Source organism: Salvelinus alpinus, chromosome 1 (assembly GCF_045679555.1).
Source record: "Salvelinus alpinus chromosome 1, SLU_Salpinus.1, whole genome shotgun sequence".
NCBI classification, from domain to species: Eukaryota; Metazoa; Chordata; class Actinopteri; order Salmoniformes; family Salmonidae; genus Salvelinus; species Salvelinus alpinus.
The window spans coordinates 78509241-78526575 of record NC_092086.1 but is presented as its reverse complement, the minus strand read 5'-3'; the positions used below and the strand labels follow the sequence as shown (position 1 = coordinate 78526575).

The window sequence follows — 17335 nt, the reverse complement described above, 5'->3', positions numbered from 1 at the left end:
GCCATCACTAACATTGAGTGATTGCTGCCAACATACTGACTCAATCTCTAGCCACTTTAATAGTTAAAAATTGGATGTAATAAATGTATCACTAGTCACTTTAAACAATGCCACTTTATATAATGTTTACATACCCTACATTACTCATCTCATATGTATATACTGTACTCTATACCATCTACTGCATCTTGCCGATGCCGTTCGGTCATCGCTCATCCATAAATATTTTTATGTACATATTCTTATTCATTCCTTTACACTTGTGTGTGTATAAGGTAGTAGTTGTGAAATTGTTAGATTGCTTGTTAGATATTACTGCATGGTCGGAACTAGAAGCACAAGCATTTCGCTACACTCGCATTAACATCTGCTAACCATGTGTACGTGACAAATAAAATTTGATTTGATTTCTTGAACTGCATTGTTGGTTAAGGGCTTGTAAGCATTTCACAGTAAGTTCTACACCTGTTGTATTCGGCACAAGTGAGAAATACATTTTGATTTGGAAAATTAAATGAGAGTCATCCAATATGATGTAATAGAAATAAGCCCATGCTCATGAAAAAAAAAAAATGTCCTCCCTCATCTTAAACGGCACTGACTGCCACTGATACAGTGGTGAGAATGGTGTGTCTAGACCCCTCAAACTCACTGCTTGTTTTCATTGTTCCCCTCCAATCAGGGACTGATTTAGACCTGACACAGATTACAGTCTTTTCATTGACTTATTTTTACAGAAATAGCCATATGCTTTCCAAACAATGTTTTCCCACAATTGAATAATAAAATATATGCCTGGCTGGGCCTCTACATTTCACACAGTCGCAACTCAATAATCATCTATTTGGTATCTGCAGCGCACGCTGCCCAAATTGCACATGCTGCCTTTCCTTCAGACTGTAGGCAATGGATTTTCTTTTAAGGCTAGGGGAAGCTAATGATCCTCTGTGGCCAAATCACGCTTTCGTAGCCTATTCTGAATGATTTTATGAATGATTATATGTATTTCTGTATAGACAGTAGGCTAATTAGGCTATATACATTTTGGCCACTTCATTCAATTTACTTAGGCTTATAGGGGGCTAAGCTTTTCCCCATGTCAAGCTACTATCCCCCATAGTAGAAAAGGTAACCAATTCTATTGGTCAGCTTGTCGAGAATGAAGCCCAAAGACTCTTGGACAGTTGTGGGACGATAGATCCCAAATTCATACAACCAGTAGGCCTAGGGTACATATATATTTGTTTTACCTCTACGAAATGGGTGTCCCGAAACGGAGATGCTTGTTGCTAACGTGCACAAATGTGACTAGAATGACGTTGTATATAACAGCCAACTTTCCAGGACATAGACATGTCTTAAATGGGCAGAAAGCGTAAATTCTTGTTAATCTAACTGCAGTTTCCAATTACAGTAGCTATTACAGTGAAAAAATACCATGCTATTGTTTGAGGCGAGAACAGAGAGTTCTTAATTCTGATCCGCGCGATGAACTGAGAACCCCGCTGGCTGTATGGACAGGGACAATATATCCGGAGAGCGCCATGATTCTGTAAAACAGAGTATATTACTGTCTCTGAAAGGAGATCCTCGCTCTGAGCTCGTCTACTTTGCTGTCCACGAACTGAACTTTAGCGAGTAAGATACTCGGAAGCTGTGGATGGTTTGCTCGCTGCCTGAGCCCGACTAGGACCCCACTTCTCCTCACTCTAATGCGGCATCAACGTTTTGGTATAGCACCCAGGATGAATGGGGCTGCCTCGGGGAGTCCAAAGGATTCAGGTCAGGGAAGTCAAATTTCTGGTTGAATTTCTGGTGAGTGACCGACAATCTAATGTCCAAAACTTATTTTCGGCTGTAGGTAATAATACTAGAAATGTTCTGATAAAATAATGTAACAAATAACAAAACTGCAAAGTTGGCTAGGAGCTAGAAAGAAGGCAACTGTGTCCATCTGCGCCAGACAGAGAAAAAGGTTGATCGAGACAGAGAATGGAGATAAGACACAGAGGTGGAGAAGACAAAGGTGGAGAAGACACAAAGGTGAAGGAGACAAAGGTGGAGTGAGACCGGTCTTAGGAGAGATCGAGTGGGGTCAAAGTCAGAGGGAGATAGAAAGGGGGGGGAGAGAGGAAATCAAAGTAGAGAGCGAGAGAGATGTGCAGCAGATGTGAGTTATGGCAGTTTCGGAAGGCATGCGGCGGGCTAAGTCTACTCGGTCAGCCGACCCACTCACTTCTTGACGTTCTTGACCTTCATGCTGGCCGTGCTGCTGCAGGAGCGCAGGAGGGGCTCGGTGCTCAGCTCGGGGACCTCAGCACTCCGCGCCTGCATGTCGCAAAAGAAATGCATACCCGTAAATACATGACCTGTGACTTCACCTTTGACAAACAACTCCATGAGTTGACCTGCATGCAAGAGAAACCTAGGGACAGCGCAAAGCAATACTGTTCAAAGAAAAAATTCCAAGATGTGGTGACAAGCAACTTTTTATATATTTCTGGTTGTTATATTTGTTATGTTTATTGGACACACAGAAAGAGTGGAAGTAAAGTTAGGAGAGTGCGTTATAACAGTCGGTCGGATTCAGACCCACAAATTGCTAGACCACTCCAGGCCCCTACTAGCTAAGTTTGACCCAACATGGAAAAGTCTGACCCCTGAACCCATGACTGAGAGGCTAATCTATGACAGAGGGAGGTTAAAACGCATTTGACAACATTAAATCATATAATCCTGTGTCAACACAGACCGCCAGGGAAGGGAAAAGAGCAACACTAAGTTAACAGAGAGAAAGAAGTCGAACCAGAGATGGTAAAGAACGAGCGAGAGATAGTAAGGAAAGTAAAGAATGAGCAGGAAAGAGAGAGAGCGAGCGAGAAAGAGAGCGAGAGCGAGAGAGAGGACAGGATGAGATGTGGGGAAGTTTGGTCTCTTTCTAGCTGGCTGAAGCCAAAGACAGTGAAGGTGATATGCAGATAAGCATTCCCAATGAGGTCAGAGAGACAGGAGCCAGGTGGGCCGGGGTACAAAGAGCATCCTGTCAGGCCTGCACTAGCTGTGAATGGGAATATCAGCTTAGCCTGTGTGCCAGTCCCTTTTTGTTCTTTCTGCTTTAGCCGACTCCATTGTTATTGCTGTTTGGCATCGAAAATGTTTCTGCTATAGTAAATACAGAGTGAAAACCAGGCTAGTAAGAGCTACTAGGAGCAGGGAAACACTGGTAGCAACCACTTCAGTACTTCCCCTAGGGGAGAGACAAGAAAGGCTTATGAAGTCTAGCCAAAACATTCCCAGAAGTTGTACCTATAAAATATTCAACTGTGTCTTAAAGAAGGCAAGGTCTCTTCAAAGCTGGCCAAATAAAGGAACACCCTGAACACTTGAGTTGGTAGATATTATGCACAGTAGCCTACGTCACATTAAGTGACGCTGAATGTGAAGTATTTTGGTTATGTATTGCACTTTCACATTTAGGCGTTATTCAAATATACAGTATTTCTCGATTAACAACTGGTAAATTTGCCTAGTCACATGCAGCATGTACATTTTTTCTTCTAGGCCTATTTGCATCTAAGTAAGCCAGTGATAACACATTCTCTTTTGCAGTAACAACCTGACCAATGTTCTGTTATCAATGTGCATTCGGTCAACCGTTATGACACGTCGAGAGCTTGGCAGACTTATTGATCTATTCATCCTCTGAAATACAGCACAACAACCACTGCCTGCCACGTATGTCCACTACTGCCATTTGGGCATACTGCTACCCACTGTGACCGCTAACTACCATAGCATTTTTTATCACAACAATGTCTCTAAACCACAAGTGGGACTTATTTAGAGAAATTTATTCACAAGTATTGGCCCCTTCATAATAACAAAATACAAAATTTAACAAAGAACAGCAGATATGCCATGTCTTTAATGTTTCAAAACTGATCAACATTCATTAGCGGTAGAGATATGGCTGTGTCTGTGTGCCATCTTGCACCCCATACCCTATTTAGTGCACTACGTTTGACCTGGGCCAATAGGGTTGTTGTCAAAAGTAGAGTAGTATATAGGGAATAGGGTGCAATTTGGGACGCCAACTGTGTCTCTCTGCCACTGTATTGAATGTTTGTGGTTCCAAAGTGAGCATGGTGGCGGCCAACTGTCATGTTACCATGGAGACGGCCTCATTTCAGATAGCATGTTGCTGAATGCAGCTCAGTTAGAGTGGGAAAAAAATACTTCAGCTTGGATGGAGTTGAAATAGTGAATGATTTCAGCAAATTAATGAGTTAAGATATCATATCACTAATGGAGACTTTGGCGTATTAGAAATATAGATATTTACTAAAAGATGGGATAACTTTAATTATATATGAGAGGGGTTACATTAATTGATTCATATTCACATTAATTGATTCAATATTGAATCATCTGATTTAAGTGGTTTGTTTAAACACTACAATGTCATTACAATTCTTCTTAAGTTTAGCCTACATATACTGAACAAAAATATAAACGCAACAATTTCTATGATTTTAGTGAGTTCGTTCACGTAAGGAAATCAGTCAATTGAAACAAATAAATTAGGCTGTAATCTATGGATTTCACATTAATGGGCAAAGGCGCAGCCATGGGTGGGCATAGGCCCACCCACTGGGGAGCCAGGCCCAGCCAGTCAGTTTTCCCCCCACAAAAAGTCTTAATAACAGACAGAAATATTCCTCAGCTTCAGCCATTCCGGGTGGCTGGTCTTAGACGATCGCGCAGGTGAAGAAGCCGGATGTGGAAGTCCCGGGCTGGTGTGGTTACACGTGGGCTGCGGTTGTAAGGCCGGCTGGATGTGTTGCCAAATTCTCTAAATCAACGTTGGGGGTGGCTTATGGGTGACAAATTAACATTAAATTATTTGGCATCAGCTCTGGTGGACATTCCTGCAGTGAGAATGCAAATTGCATGCTCCCTCAAAACTTGAGGCATCTGTGGCATTGTGTTGTGTAACAAAACCGCACATTTTAGACTGGCCTTTTATTGTCCCCAGCACAAGGTGCACCTGTGTAATGATCATGCTCTTTAATCAGTTTATTGATATGCCACACCTGTCAGGTGGATAGATTATCTTGGCAATGGAAAAATGCTCACTAACAGCCATGTAAACTAATTTGTGCACAAAATTTGAGCGAAATAAGCTTTTTGTGCATATGGAACATTTCTGGTCTCTTATTTCAGCTCACTTTGCTTTTATATTTTTGTTCAGTGTACATAAATCATGTACAATAGATTAGGTTCTGATACATCCCCCACTACTTCTAAAGTTACATTAATGATGTACATGAGAGGCATCATCATCATTTCACGATTGGGAGCTGAGGCTGGATGTTGATGCAGCATTTCAGTTTGATATCAAGACATTTCCCGAACAGTTAAGACAATCAGTTCATTAAAGGAGACTGAGATAAAACGGTGTCAGGGAGCCAACAAGCCCCAATCAAAGAGGAGCCTTGTTATCTAAGTACTGAACGTTTGATTAGCACTGACACTGTCGGGGTCTCGCTAAGCTGGAATGCTGTGTGTGTGTGTGTGTGTGTGTGTGTGTGTGTGTGTGTGTGTGTGTGTGTGTGTGTGTGTGTGTGTGTGTGTGTGTGCGTCACAACTGGGACCTCACGATACAATATCATAATACTTAGGTGCCGATACGATATGCATTGTGATTCTCACAATTCTATATGCATTGAGATTTGATACTGCGATTATTATAAGATATGTACACTACCGTTCAAACTTTTAAACTTCTGAACGTTAGTGTGCATATATGTACGTGTGTGTGTACGCGCGTCTCTGCCAGTGGTCGCCATCTCACCATGGCGCTGATGGTTTCCTCCCAGTCAGGTCTCTCTCGGGGGTAGACCAGGCGGGCCAGCTCAGGCACTATGTCGTCGTCCTCTGGGTGACGCCCTGGCCTCAGGCCCCTAGAGGAGAGCGAGAGGAAGGGAGGGGCGGGGGAAGGAGCGAGAGAGAGAATTTGAATTTCAATCCAATTTATTGGCTCAATATCATACTTTCCAAGAAACACATTAAAACAGCAAAAATTGCTTTAATACCAAAACTGCTCACACATTAGGCTAAATTCCTGTTTCAAAAGAGGGAGACAGAACGAGAGAGACTTTCAGATGCTCTTATTGCGTCAGGAAAAACACTACATAGAAAACACAGAACCAGCCTCAACAAAAACCACAAACCTCACCAGTCCTCCCAGCCAACTCTCTAGATAAAAACACTGATATATATGGTCATGTATTGTCAACTCAATATGGAAGCCACAAGTTCAAAGGCACCCTAGAGGCTGGTGTGTGTGTTGGTTCTTCTATCCTTGTGGGTACCGAAAATCATCCAAAGTCCCCACAAGGTTAGTAAAACAAGGAAAATGTTCCCCCGTGGGGCCATTTCCCACATCCCCATGAGGACAAAGGGTATTTTAAGCTTAGGGTTTGGGGTTACAGTAAGTGATAAGGGTTAGGTTTTGGATTTGAGAAAAATCGGAGACTGAATGGGAATGTATTTTAGGTTCCCACGAGAATAGAACAGAATGTGTGTTATATGACACCTTAGAGTCTGGCACTTTGACCAGAAGGTGTTAATGGATGTATCATTTCAATTAGACGAGATGCCATAACCCATTAGTTGGCACTGGGGATGGAACACACACACACACACACACACACACACACACACACACACACACACACACAGAGAGTGTGTGAAAGACATGTGGACACACCAAAGTGAGGGCGTAACATTGCCTGTCACATATTCACTTGTGAAAGGAGGCTTGTGCTTGTCTGTGTGCTCACACCATATTTTATGCATAGATGCAGCCATGAGGATACCAAACAGGTTTTTGTGTGTGTGTGTGTGTGTCTGTGTGTGCGCGCCAGCTGGATACTGTGTGTGCAAAGGCCAAATAGCACCTTCAATGTGAGGAACGTCAATGTTATTATGTGCGGAGGCAAAGTAGCACTTTCACAGAGGGAGAATGTCAATGTGATTTAGCCATTGAGCCATCAAAGAAACGTTCTGGCCTCTCACATCATTTGCCTCTCTGATAATAATGACTTGAGAATAGAGCCTACAGGTGTGAGGCGAGATTGAACTAGAATCAAAGGCTGTGGGGCCAGAGTCGATGGAACCTACAATTCCTATGTATTAATGCAACAGTCAGACCGGCTGACCTGAAAAGTGGCAGCATTAACTGCCACTGTAGCCGCCAACAGTCTCATATAGGATGCACCCCATTTCCTATGTAGTGACCCACCTTTGAAAGTGCTGTACTATATAGGAAATAGGGTGCCATTTGAGACACACCTATGGAACTGAGAACCACATGATAGAGCTGTGATTAACTTTGGCCATACACTCTGGGAATCATACTGGTGATGATATTAACAGGGTGGAGGGACTGTAGCCAGCGGTGATGATATTAACAGGGTGGAGGGACTGTAGCCAGCGGTGATGATATTAACAGGGTGGAGGGACTGTAGCCAGTGGTGATGATATTAACAGGGTGGAGGGACTGTAGCCAGCGGTGATGATATTAACAGGGTGGAGGGACTGTAGCCAGCGGTGATGATATTAACAGGGTGGAGGGACTGTAGCCAGCGGTGATGATATTAACAGGGTGGAGGGACTGTAGCCAGCGGTGATGATATTAACAGGGTGGAGGGACTGTAGCCAGCGGTGATGATATTAACAGGGTGGAGGGACTGTAGCCAGTGGTGATGATATTAACATGGTGGAGGGACTGTAGCCAGTGGTGATGATATTAACAGGGTGGAGGGACTGTAGCCAGTGGTGATGATATTAACAGGGTGGAGGGACTGTAGCCAGTGGTGATGATATTAACAGGGTGGAGGGACTGTAGCCAGTGGTGATGATATTAACAGGGTGGAGGGACTGTAGCCAGTGGTGATGATATTAACAGGGTGGAGGGACTGTAGCCAGTGGTGATGATATTAACAGGGTGGAGGGACTGTAGCCAGTGGTGATGATATTAACAGGGTGGAGGGACTGTAGCCAGTGGTGATGATATTAACAGGGTGGAGGGACTGTAGCCAGTGGTGATGATATTAACAGGGTGGAGGGACTGTAGCCAGTGGTGATGATATTAACAGGGTGGACGGACTGTAGCAAGTGGTTTCAGTCTAACGTGGAATATATACTTTACACCTCGCATGAGGAGGAGTGGATAACGCGGATGATAGGTAGTGTGTGGTCGAATATGAAACCTACATAGCAGTGTTATAACACTGATATAATTTGATGCAACTCAAGCTTTCACCCACACAGCATTGGTCCTCATGTAACAGCCAATTCGTGTTCAGATAAGAGTCACGTGATTAAACAGATGTATTTTCAGAAATGCTCCTGACACAGTAGGCCACTTCTAACCCTTTCACCGCTCTTTGAAGCACAAACTAACTACCATGATGATGTAGCCTAAATGGAGGAATGAAACCATAAAGAACAACCATTTACCCGACCGGCCTTCTATGTTTGACTTCCAAGAGCCTTTTTGGACCAATTCAGTGAACGTGGTGAAAGAAGAAAGAAAAACACGTACAAACAGTCAGTACAATGTCTTGGCACCCTGCCTGGTACTAATTCAACGCTGTCCATCCTCCTCCAGCAGCACACACAACTGCTGATCCTGTAGGTAGGCACACAGCTTTATCTGGGAAAGAGAAACACACCCCCTCCCCCGCCACCGCTTGACCTCACACACACACACCATGAAAATGTTCTCTCTCACAAACACCCCCCCCCGCCCCCCCTCAGGGGGTGTATATGCATGAGGGGCTGACCTCAAACTGTCAGCTTCAATGCAGGTCTGGAGATGGGGCTGCTTGCATCTCAAATCAGACAGAGAGGAGGAGAGAGTAGACAGACGGACATAGAGAATGGAGGGAAAGACCAAGATACAGAGGGAGCAGAGAGAGAGACCCTGGGAGCAGCCAGCAGCCTGCTGCATTATGACACTGACTCTAATACCGCACTCAGCCAGCCACCTTGAACCGCTGACCCTGACACATACCACAACACCACTAATTGGAACGAGGACTGACAACTGATCCGGGTAGGGAGCTGACCCTGATGTTGGAGGACGTTGTTATCCTGTTCCATACATGCGGTAAATCGTGCTGGTAGTGTACAGTATATCTTTATGAGCCGTAAACGGCTAAACAGACAAGGCCAAGACATAAAAGGGCAAAACACCAACCAAGGCTAGAGTCTCTGTCTCTATTAATATTATTATTTTTAAGGCCTTGATTGGTTGAATCAGATGTTAGAGAACAGCCAAAGCGCCCAGCACTAACAACGGATGGGGAAAATCACAACAGGACATCCTGCATAGAATAAGCCCAGTATGATGCATGTGGGGCTGTGTCATAGCACAGCCTCCATTGTCTTGTGACACACGCAATGAACACACACACACACACACACACACACAGCGAGCCACACACACACAGCGAGCGAGCACGCGCGCACACACACAGTGAGCCACACACACAGTGAGCCACACACACACACACACAGTGAGCCACACACACACACACACAGTGAGCGCGCACACACACACACAGTGAGCGCGCACACACACACACAGTGAGCACACACACAGTGAGCACACACACAGTGAGCACACACACACACAGTGAGCACACACACACACACACACAGTGAGCACACACACACACACACACAGTGAGCACACACACACACACACACAGTGAGCACACACACACACACACAGTGAGCACACACACACACACACACAGTGAGCACACACACACACACAGTGAGCACACACACACACACAGTGAGCACACACACAGTGAGCACACACACACACACACAGTGAGCACACACACACACACACAGTGAGCACACACACACACACAGTGAGCACACACACAGTGAGCACACACACAGTGAGCACACACACAGTGAGCACACACACAGTGAGCACACACACAGTGAGCACACACACAGTGAGCACACACACAGTGAGCACACACACAGTGAGCACACAGTGAGCACACACACACCCAATGAGCGCACACACACACACACCCAGTGAGCGCGCGCACACACACACACACACAGTGAGCGCGCGCACACACACACACACACAGTGAGCGCGCGCACACACACACACACAGTGAGCGCGCGCACACACACACACACAGTGAGCGCGCGCACACACACACACACAGTGAGCGCGCGCACACACACAGTGAGCGCGCGCACACACACACAGTGAGAGCGCGCACACACACACACACAGTGAGCGCACACACACACACAGTGAGCGCACACACACACACAGTGAGCGCACACACACACACACAGTGAGCGCACACACACACACAGTGAGCGCACACACACACACAGTGAGCGCACACACACACAGTGAGCACACACACACACACACAGTGCACACAGTGAGCACACACACACAGTGAGCACACACACAGTGAGCACACACACACACACACAGTGAGCACACACACACACACACAGTGAGCACACACACACACACACAGTGAGCACACACAGTGAGCACACACACACACAGTGAGCACACACACACAGTGAGCACACACACACACAGTGAGCACACACACACAGTGAGCACACACACACAGTGAGCACACACACACACAGTGAGCACACACACAGTGAGCACACACGCACGCACACACAGTGAGCACACACACACACAGTGAGCACACACACAGTGAGCACACACACAGTGAGCACACACACAGTGAGCACACACACACACAGTGAGAGCACACACACACACAGTAAGCACACACACACAGTGAGCGCACACACACACACACACACACAGTGAGCGCAAACACACACACACACACACACAGTGAGCGCACACACACACAGTGAGCGCACACACACACAGTGAGCGCACACACACACAGTGAGCGCACACACACACACACACAGTGAGCGCACACACACACACACACACACAGTGAGCGCACGCACACACACAGTGAGCGCACACACACAGTGAGCACACACACACACAGTGAGCACACACACACACAGTGCACACACACACACAGTGAGCACACACACACACACAGTGAGCACACACACACACACAGTGAGCACACACACACACACAGTGAGCACACACACACACACAGTGAGCACACACACACACACAGTGAGCACACACACACACAGTGAGCACACACACACACAGTGAGCACACACACACACAGTGAGCACACACACACACAGTGAGCACACACACACACAGTGAGCACACACACTCCCTCCCTCTCCCTCCCTCTCTCCCCAAGGAGGTCGTTAAGTCAGTCAGGCCAATAAAGGTGGTTACACACACAGTCACACTTCCCCCCCAGTTACCTTAGGCTGGCCATCTGTTGTACCTAGGAATAAACTCCCTTTCTCTTCTGTTTCCACTGTAATTCCATTGAAGAATTTCCTGTCTGTATCTGTAGAATCAAGTTGTGGGCCTCATACGACCAATAACGTAGTAATTCACCCACAGGCAAAGTAGAACTGCTTTGAAGAATATCTTCCAACTGCACATTACAGATGTATCCCAAACAAATAAAGATGGTGAATCTCAAGGGAGAGTGAAGTGCCCGGTGTTCCAGTTTCCTGGTCCCAGGTCTGCTGTCTTGCCAACCCCTACACTCATTGTCACCCCATTGCTTGGAGTTGGCAAGACCGCATAAAGATCTGGGACCAGGCAAGTGTTCCACAGCACCAGGGCTGAAAGAATGTCCTTAATCTGCTTGTGTTATTAACCCTAACCTCAACCCTACAGCCGATGAGGAGTGTGGAGGCTGAAGCATAAAATGTTACGTTTTTACATATTAGTAGAATAAAGAAAGAGGCTTTTGGAAATTCATGATGAAGGAAAAAGACTGTAGCACTTGTCTAGGATTTTTGGCTGCATCTCCACCTGAGTTGGATAAATTGACATCTAGGGCTACATGCATTAAAAAAGATGTCCATCTCTCAGTAAGAGGTAGGCTATGAGATGTCCATCTCTCAGTAAGAGGTAGGCTATGAGATGTCCATCTCTCAGTAAGAGGTAGGCTATGAGATGTCCATCTCTCAGTAAGAGGTAGGCTATGAGATGTCCATCTCTCAGTAAGAGGTAGGCTATGAGATGTCCAGCTCTCAGTAAGAGGTAGGCTATGAGATGTCCAGCTCTCAGTAAGAGGTAGGCTATGAGATGTCCATCTCTCAGTAAGAGGTAGGCTATGAGATGTCCATCTCTCAGTAAGAGGTAGGCTATGAGATGTCCATCTCTCAGTAAGAGGTAGGCTATGAGATGTCCAGCTCTCAGTAAGAGGTAGGCTATGAGATGTCCAGCTGCTTTGTGCTGCCACGAAAGGGGCATTAAGGAGAATATTCTTAAGATTCTCTCTTGCTTTTGGCAAGACTAGCACACAGTGGATACACGCCACCCGTTGCAATAGACGGGTTAGCTGACATTGCCATGAAAACTATGTTCACTCATCGATAGAGCAGAAGTATGTGTGTTGCGATTCTGGACGGTCTAATAGTTAGCAACACTGACAAGAAGCTGCCATGTAGGGAATCGTAGGTGGCTCGTTTCAGCTCGATGTACCTCGTTGTCACGTCTGTGCTAATATGTCACCAACAACGTATTTGAGAGACAAGTGTTTATTGTGCAAATGTCTTTATGTTTTAATAAAGAAAGAAATATAGTTTACATGTTGTCAACAATCCTTTGACTCTAAGCCAACCCTGCCTGTTTTGCTCCACGGTTGCACGCGCATTGGTTTTGTTATTAAATAATCCTCCCATCGACGCCAAGGAAGAAAAGCCCGTTGGTTATTAGGGTAGGAGATTGGAGGGGGAACCACCTGAGCGCTGCTGAGTAGAAGTGAGTGGTGGTGCGTTGCTGGACTGCAGCTAGATGGGGCTGAAGGGCTGAAAGTCTGCTCTGTCTGGGACGTCATCCATCTAGTGAGCAGGACATGTTGTGATCTACAGCAGTGTTCCTCAACATCTGGTCCACGGACCGGCGCTTGGTCCATGGGATGTTGTAGGTCGGTCCCTAAGATTTACTGACACTAACTTAGTCAGGTCTAAAGTGTTAGTTTCAATGTAAGCGGTCCCCCGCTCCTTTTCCAAGGAGGAAAAACGCTTGCTGGTACTTGGTTCCTTGAGGCAACCTGATCTACAGCTAGAGCAGGAATGGGCAACTTTGATGCGGTTGGGGGCCACAAAAAAATCTTAACTCTTTGTACCCACATCCATATCCACACATGTAGTCAGAGCCATCCCTAACCTTTTGGGGGACCTAAGGGATTTTTGAGCACCTTGTGAGCAAAACATTCGAGCTGCCACCCTCTTTACAGCGGAGGGGAAAAAGTACGCTAATTTCCTGCAATTCTACACATTTTGCCACGGAGAGAAAATGGTTGGTATGAGTCTGAGTGAGTGAGTGACTAACAGAATGAATAGCTGGCTAGACTAACTTACCACTATAAATGTTAGCTGACATGGGCTAATTGACTGTCAGTGACTGACAAACAGAAACTGCTGATGCACAACCAAATGTACACCATGTTTTACAGGCTATGCGTTAAACCTCATAATTACAATCTCATATTAATCATTTCCAGCACCACACTAGTGTCTACATATGTGGAAACAGCTGGTTTTTATGATCTATGGTTAAAAAGATAGGGTCCTAAAAAAAACACTTCTCTGTGATACGACAGGGTAGGATTAAAAGTAAGATAAACGGTGATTTTCAAAACCTGCAACGAGTTTCTAGCCAGAGGGAGGGTATTTTCTTGCTCCCCGCGTCACCTCGAATCTCAGTGTTTGAAAATCAATGTTGTTGATGTCATTGGATAGAACTTATTACAAGAAGTAGGAATGCATTGTTTCCACATACACTGAGTACACCGAAGATGTCCTTTGGATGGTGGACCATTCTTGATACAGACAGGAAACTGTTGACCGTGAAAAACCCAGCAGCGTTGCAGTTCTTGACACAAACCGGTGCTCCTGGCACCTACTACCATAACCCATTCAAAGGCACTTAAATATTTTGTCTTGCCCATTCACCCTCTGAATGGCACACATACACAATCCATGGTCTCAATTGTCTCAAGGCTTAAAAGTCCTTTAACGTGTCTCCTCCCTTTCATCTACACTGATTGAAGTGGATTTAACAAGTGATATCTATAAGGGATCATAGCTTTCACCTGGTCAGTCTTGTCATGGACAGAGCAGGTGTTCTTAATGTTTAGTATACTCAGTGTATGTAGACACAGGTAATGTGCTGGAAATAATGAGGTTGAAAAGTGGTGGAATTGCCCTTTAATGGACTGAATTTAGAAAAAAATGCTTGTGTGTAGCCACTAGCCTACAGTATTGAGATGTAGTAGGTAAACAACTTTCGATACGTATTCAGGACTCCTCTCCTGAGCTCATTTTATTTCAACGCCCTTGAGGAGGTTAGAAAACTATTGGAAAGCAAATAACCACAGCGGAGAGAAAGGAGTGGGACGGAACATTATTAGTAAGCGGTGCACGTGGCGGGCAGGATGGAGAGGACAGGAAGAGGGTGACGCAAGTCCCAAAATAGTGCCATGCTCTGGTCTAGGAGGGTCACAGAGGGAAGGGAGGCAGGGAGAGAGAGGGGAGGGGGGTGAGAGAGGAGGAGAAACAAAGAGATAAACAGAGCAAGAGCTGACATATAGAAGTAGGCCTATAGGGGGAAGTTAGAAGTGGGATAGAGAGGGACAGACATGTCCTAAGCAGAGAGCAAGAGATTGTGTGTGTGTGTACTGAATGTGCCTGTATGCTAGAGAGCATAGTGGGATTTGGGAAGGCTATAAAACCTCACTGTGTTCTTCCCTAGGGGAAGAATATCAATCTACACGAGCAGACCCATCCTAACAATGACATTTACTGTCAGTCTCTCTCATCGAATGAGAACACAAACCTGCTCTGCCTTCCTCTCCACCTCTGCTGTAATGTTGGGCTAATATCTAATGTATGCTAAACTGCTGCTGCCATGGCAACCCCCCGCACACAGGATTTGGTCTCCGTTCAACACCAGGAGAATGTGTAGTGAGGTTGAACGGGCTGCTGTAATCCTCAGGAAGGAGACAATTCCTGTAGACCCCCTCACTATCAAATGAACAGAGCCATGCTGCCACGTGAACACACAATCTCACTCGCACAAAGCCAGACACGCACAACTGCATTCAGACGCACACAATCAGACATGCCCATGCACTCAGACAGGAACACACACACCCCAACTCCTACACACTTATAAGCTTGCAAACACACCCTCTAACAAATCTCAAACAGGCCAGTGTAGCAGGGAGGAAAGGTCAAAAGGCCTGGTCTGAATACGAGGGAGCAAGCTGGGCATCAATAAGGGGAGGAGGAAAGAGGGGAGAACTGTCGCACAGCAAAGTATGCAGCCAGGCAGTGGCTGGCTGGCTGGCTGGGGAGCACTTTGTGCATCATGTGTGTCTCTGTCAAAGGCATGCAGAGCAGTGGGTGGTGGGACAGGCACCGGGTGGACATCTCAATGGTGCTTCTCCATAGTGAGCTGTGTTTGTGCCTTATCATCCAGCTAGCAGCATGGCCATGCTCCGATAGAGAAAACAAGCCCTCCAAAAAGAAGATGAATGAGTGTGTACAGGTGTGTATAGAACCTACAATAGGCTCTCAAACTGTGTGCACCCCTGTGTGTTAAGCGTGTGTGCTTGCCCGCTTTCCTACGCCACCCTATAGGTCTGGGGTTTGGCCGGGGTAGGCAGTCATTGTAAATAAGAATTTGTTCTTAACTGACTTGCCTAGTTAAATAAAGGTTAAATAAATATGCGCATGCTACTGTGAGCGGGTAGGAATGTATCCTATGCCTGAGAGTGGGTTGGAATGTGTAGCTTATGCTATCATATGCCTGTGAGTGGGTTGGAATGTGTAGCTTATGCTATCATATGAATGAGAGTGGGTTGGAATGTGTAGCTTATGCTATCATATGAATGAGTGGGTTGGAATGTGTAGCTTATGCTATCCTATGCCTGTGAGTGGGTTGGAATGTGTAGCTTATGCTATCATATGAATGAGAGTGGGTTGGAATGTGTAGCTTATGCTATTCTATGCCTGTGAGTGGGTTGGAATGTGTAGCTTATGCTATCATATGAATGAGAGTGGGTTGGAATGTGTAGCTTATGCTATTCTATGCCTGTGAGTGGGTTGGAATGTGTAGCTTATGCTATCATATGAATGAGAGTGGGTTGGAATGTGTAGCTTATGCTATCCTATGCCTGTGAGTGGGTTGGAATGTATCCTATACCTGTGAGTGGGTTGGAATGTGTAGCTTATGCTATCCTATGCCTGTGAGTGGGTTGGAATGTGTAGCTTATGCTATTCTATGCCTGTGAGTGGGTTGGAATGTGTAGCTTATGCTATCATATGAATGAGAGTGGGTTGGAATGTGTAGCTTATGCTATCATATGCCTGTGAGTGGGTTGGAATGTGTAGCTTATGCTATCATATGAATGAGAGTGGGTTGGAATGTGTAGCTTATGCTATCATATGAATGAGTGGGTTGGAATGTGTAGCTTATGCTATCATATGCCTGTGAGTGGGTTGGAATGTGTAGCTTATGCTATCATATGAATGAGAGTGGGTTGGAATGTGTAGCTTATGCTATCATATGAATGAGTGGGTTGGAATGTGTAGCTTATGCTATCCTATGCCTGTGAGTGGGTTGGAATGTGTAGCTTATGCTATCATATGAATGAGAGTGGGTTGGAATGTGTAGCTTATGCTATTCTATGCCTGTGAGTGGGTTGGAATGTGTAGCTTATGCTATCATATGAATGAGAGTGGGTTGGAATGTGTAGCTTATGCTATTCTATGCCTGTGAGTGGGTTGGAATGTGTAGCTTATGCTATCCTATACCTGTGAGTGGGTTGGAATGTGTAGCTTATGCTATCCTATGCCTGTGAGTGGGTTGGAATGTGTAGCTTATGCTATTCTATGCCTGTGAGTGGGTTGGAATGTGTAGCTTATGCTATCATATGAATGAGAGTGGGTTGGAATGTGTAGCTTATGCTATTCTATGCCTGTGAGTGGGTTGGAATGTGTAGCTTATGCTATCATATGCCTGTGAGTGGGTTGGAATGTGTAGCTTATGCTATCATATGAATGAGAGTGGGTTGAAATGTGTAGCTTATGCTATCATATGAATGAGTGGGTTGGA

The 17335-nt window shown here is 45.6% G+C and overlaps 1 protein-coding gene across 4 annotated transcripts in view; it reads right to left on the bottom strand.

The window, feature by feature from the left end:
- Positions 1-17335, bottom strand: part of arhgap32b (Rho GTPase activating protein 32b) — a 202670-nt gene that overhangs the window by 103427 nt on the left and 81908 nt on the right. For all 4 annotated transcript variants that reach the window (XM_071327266.1, XM_071327283.1, XM_071327292.1 and 1 more), the window contains 2 exons: positions 5855-5963; positions 2237-2328 (listed from right to left, as the gene is read on the bottom strand). In XM_071327266.1, coding sequence (XP_071183367.1) covers positions 2237-2328; positions 5855-5963 — 201 coding nt within the window. The remainder of the gene's footprint in view (positions 1-2236; positions 2329-5854; positions 5964-17335) is intronic.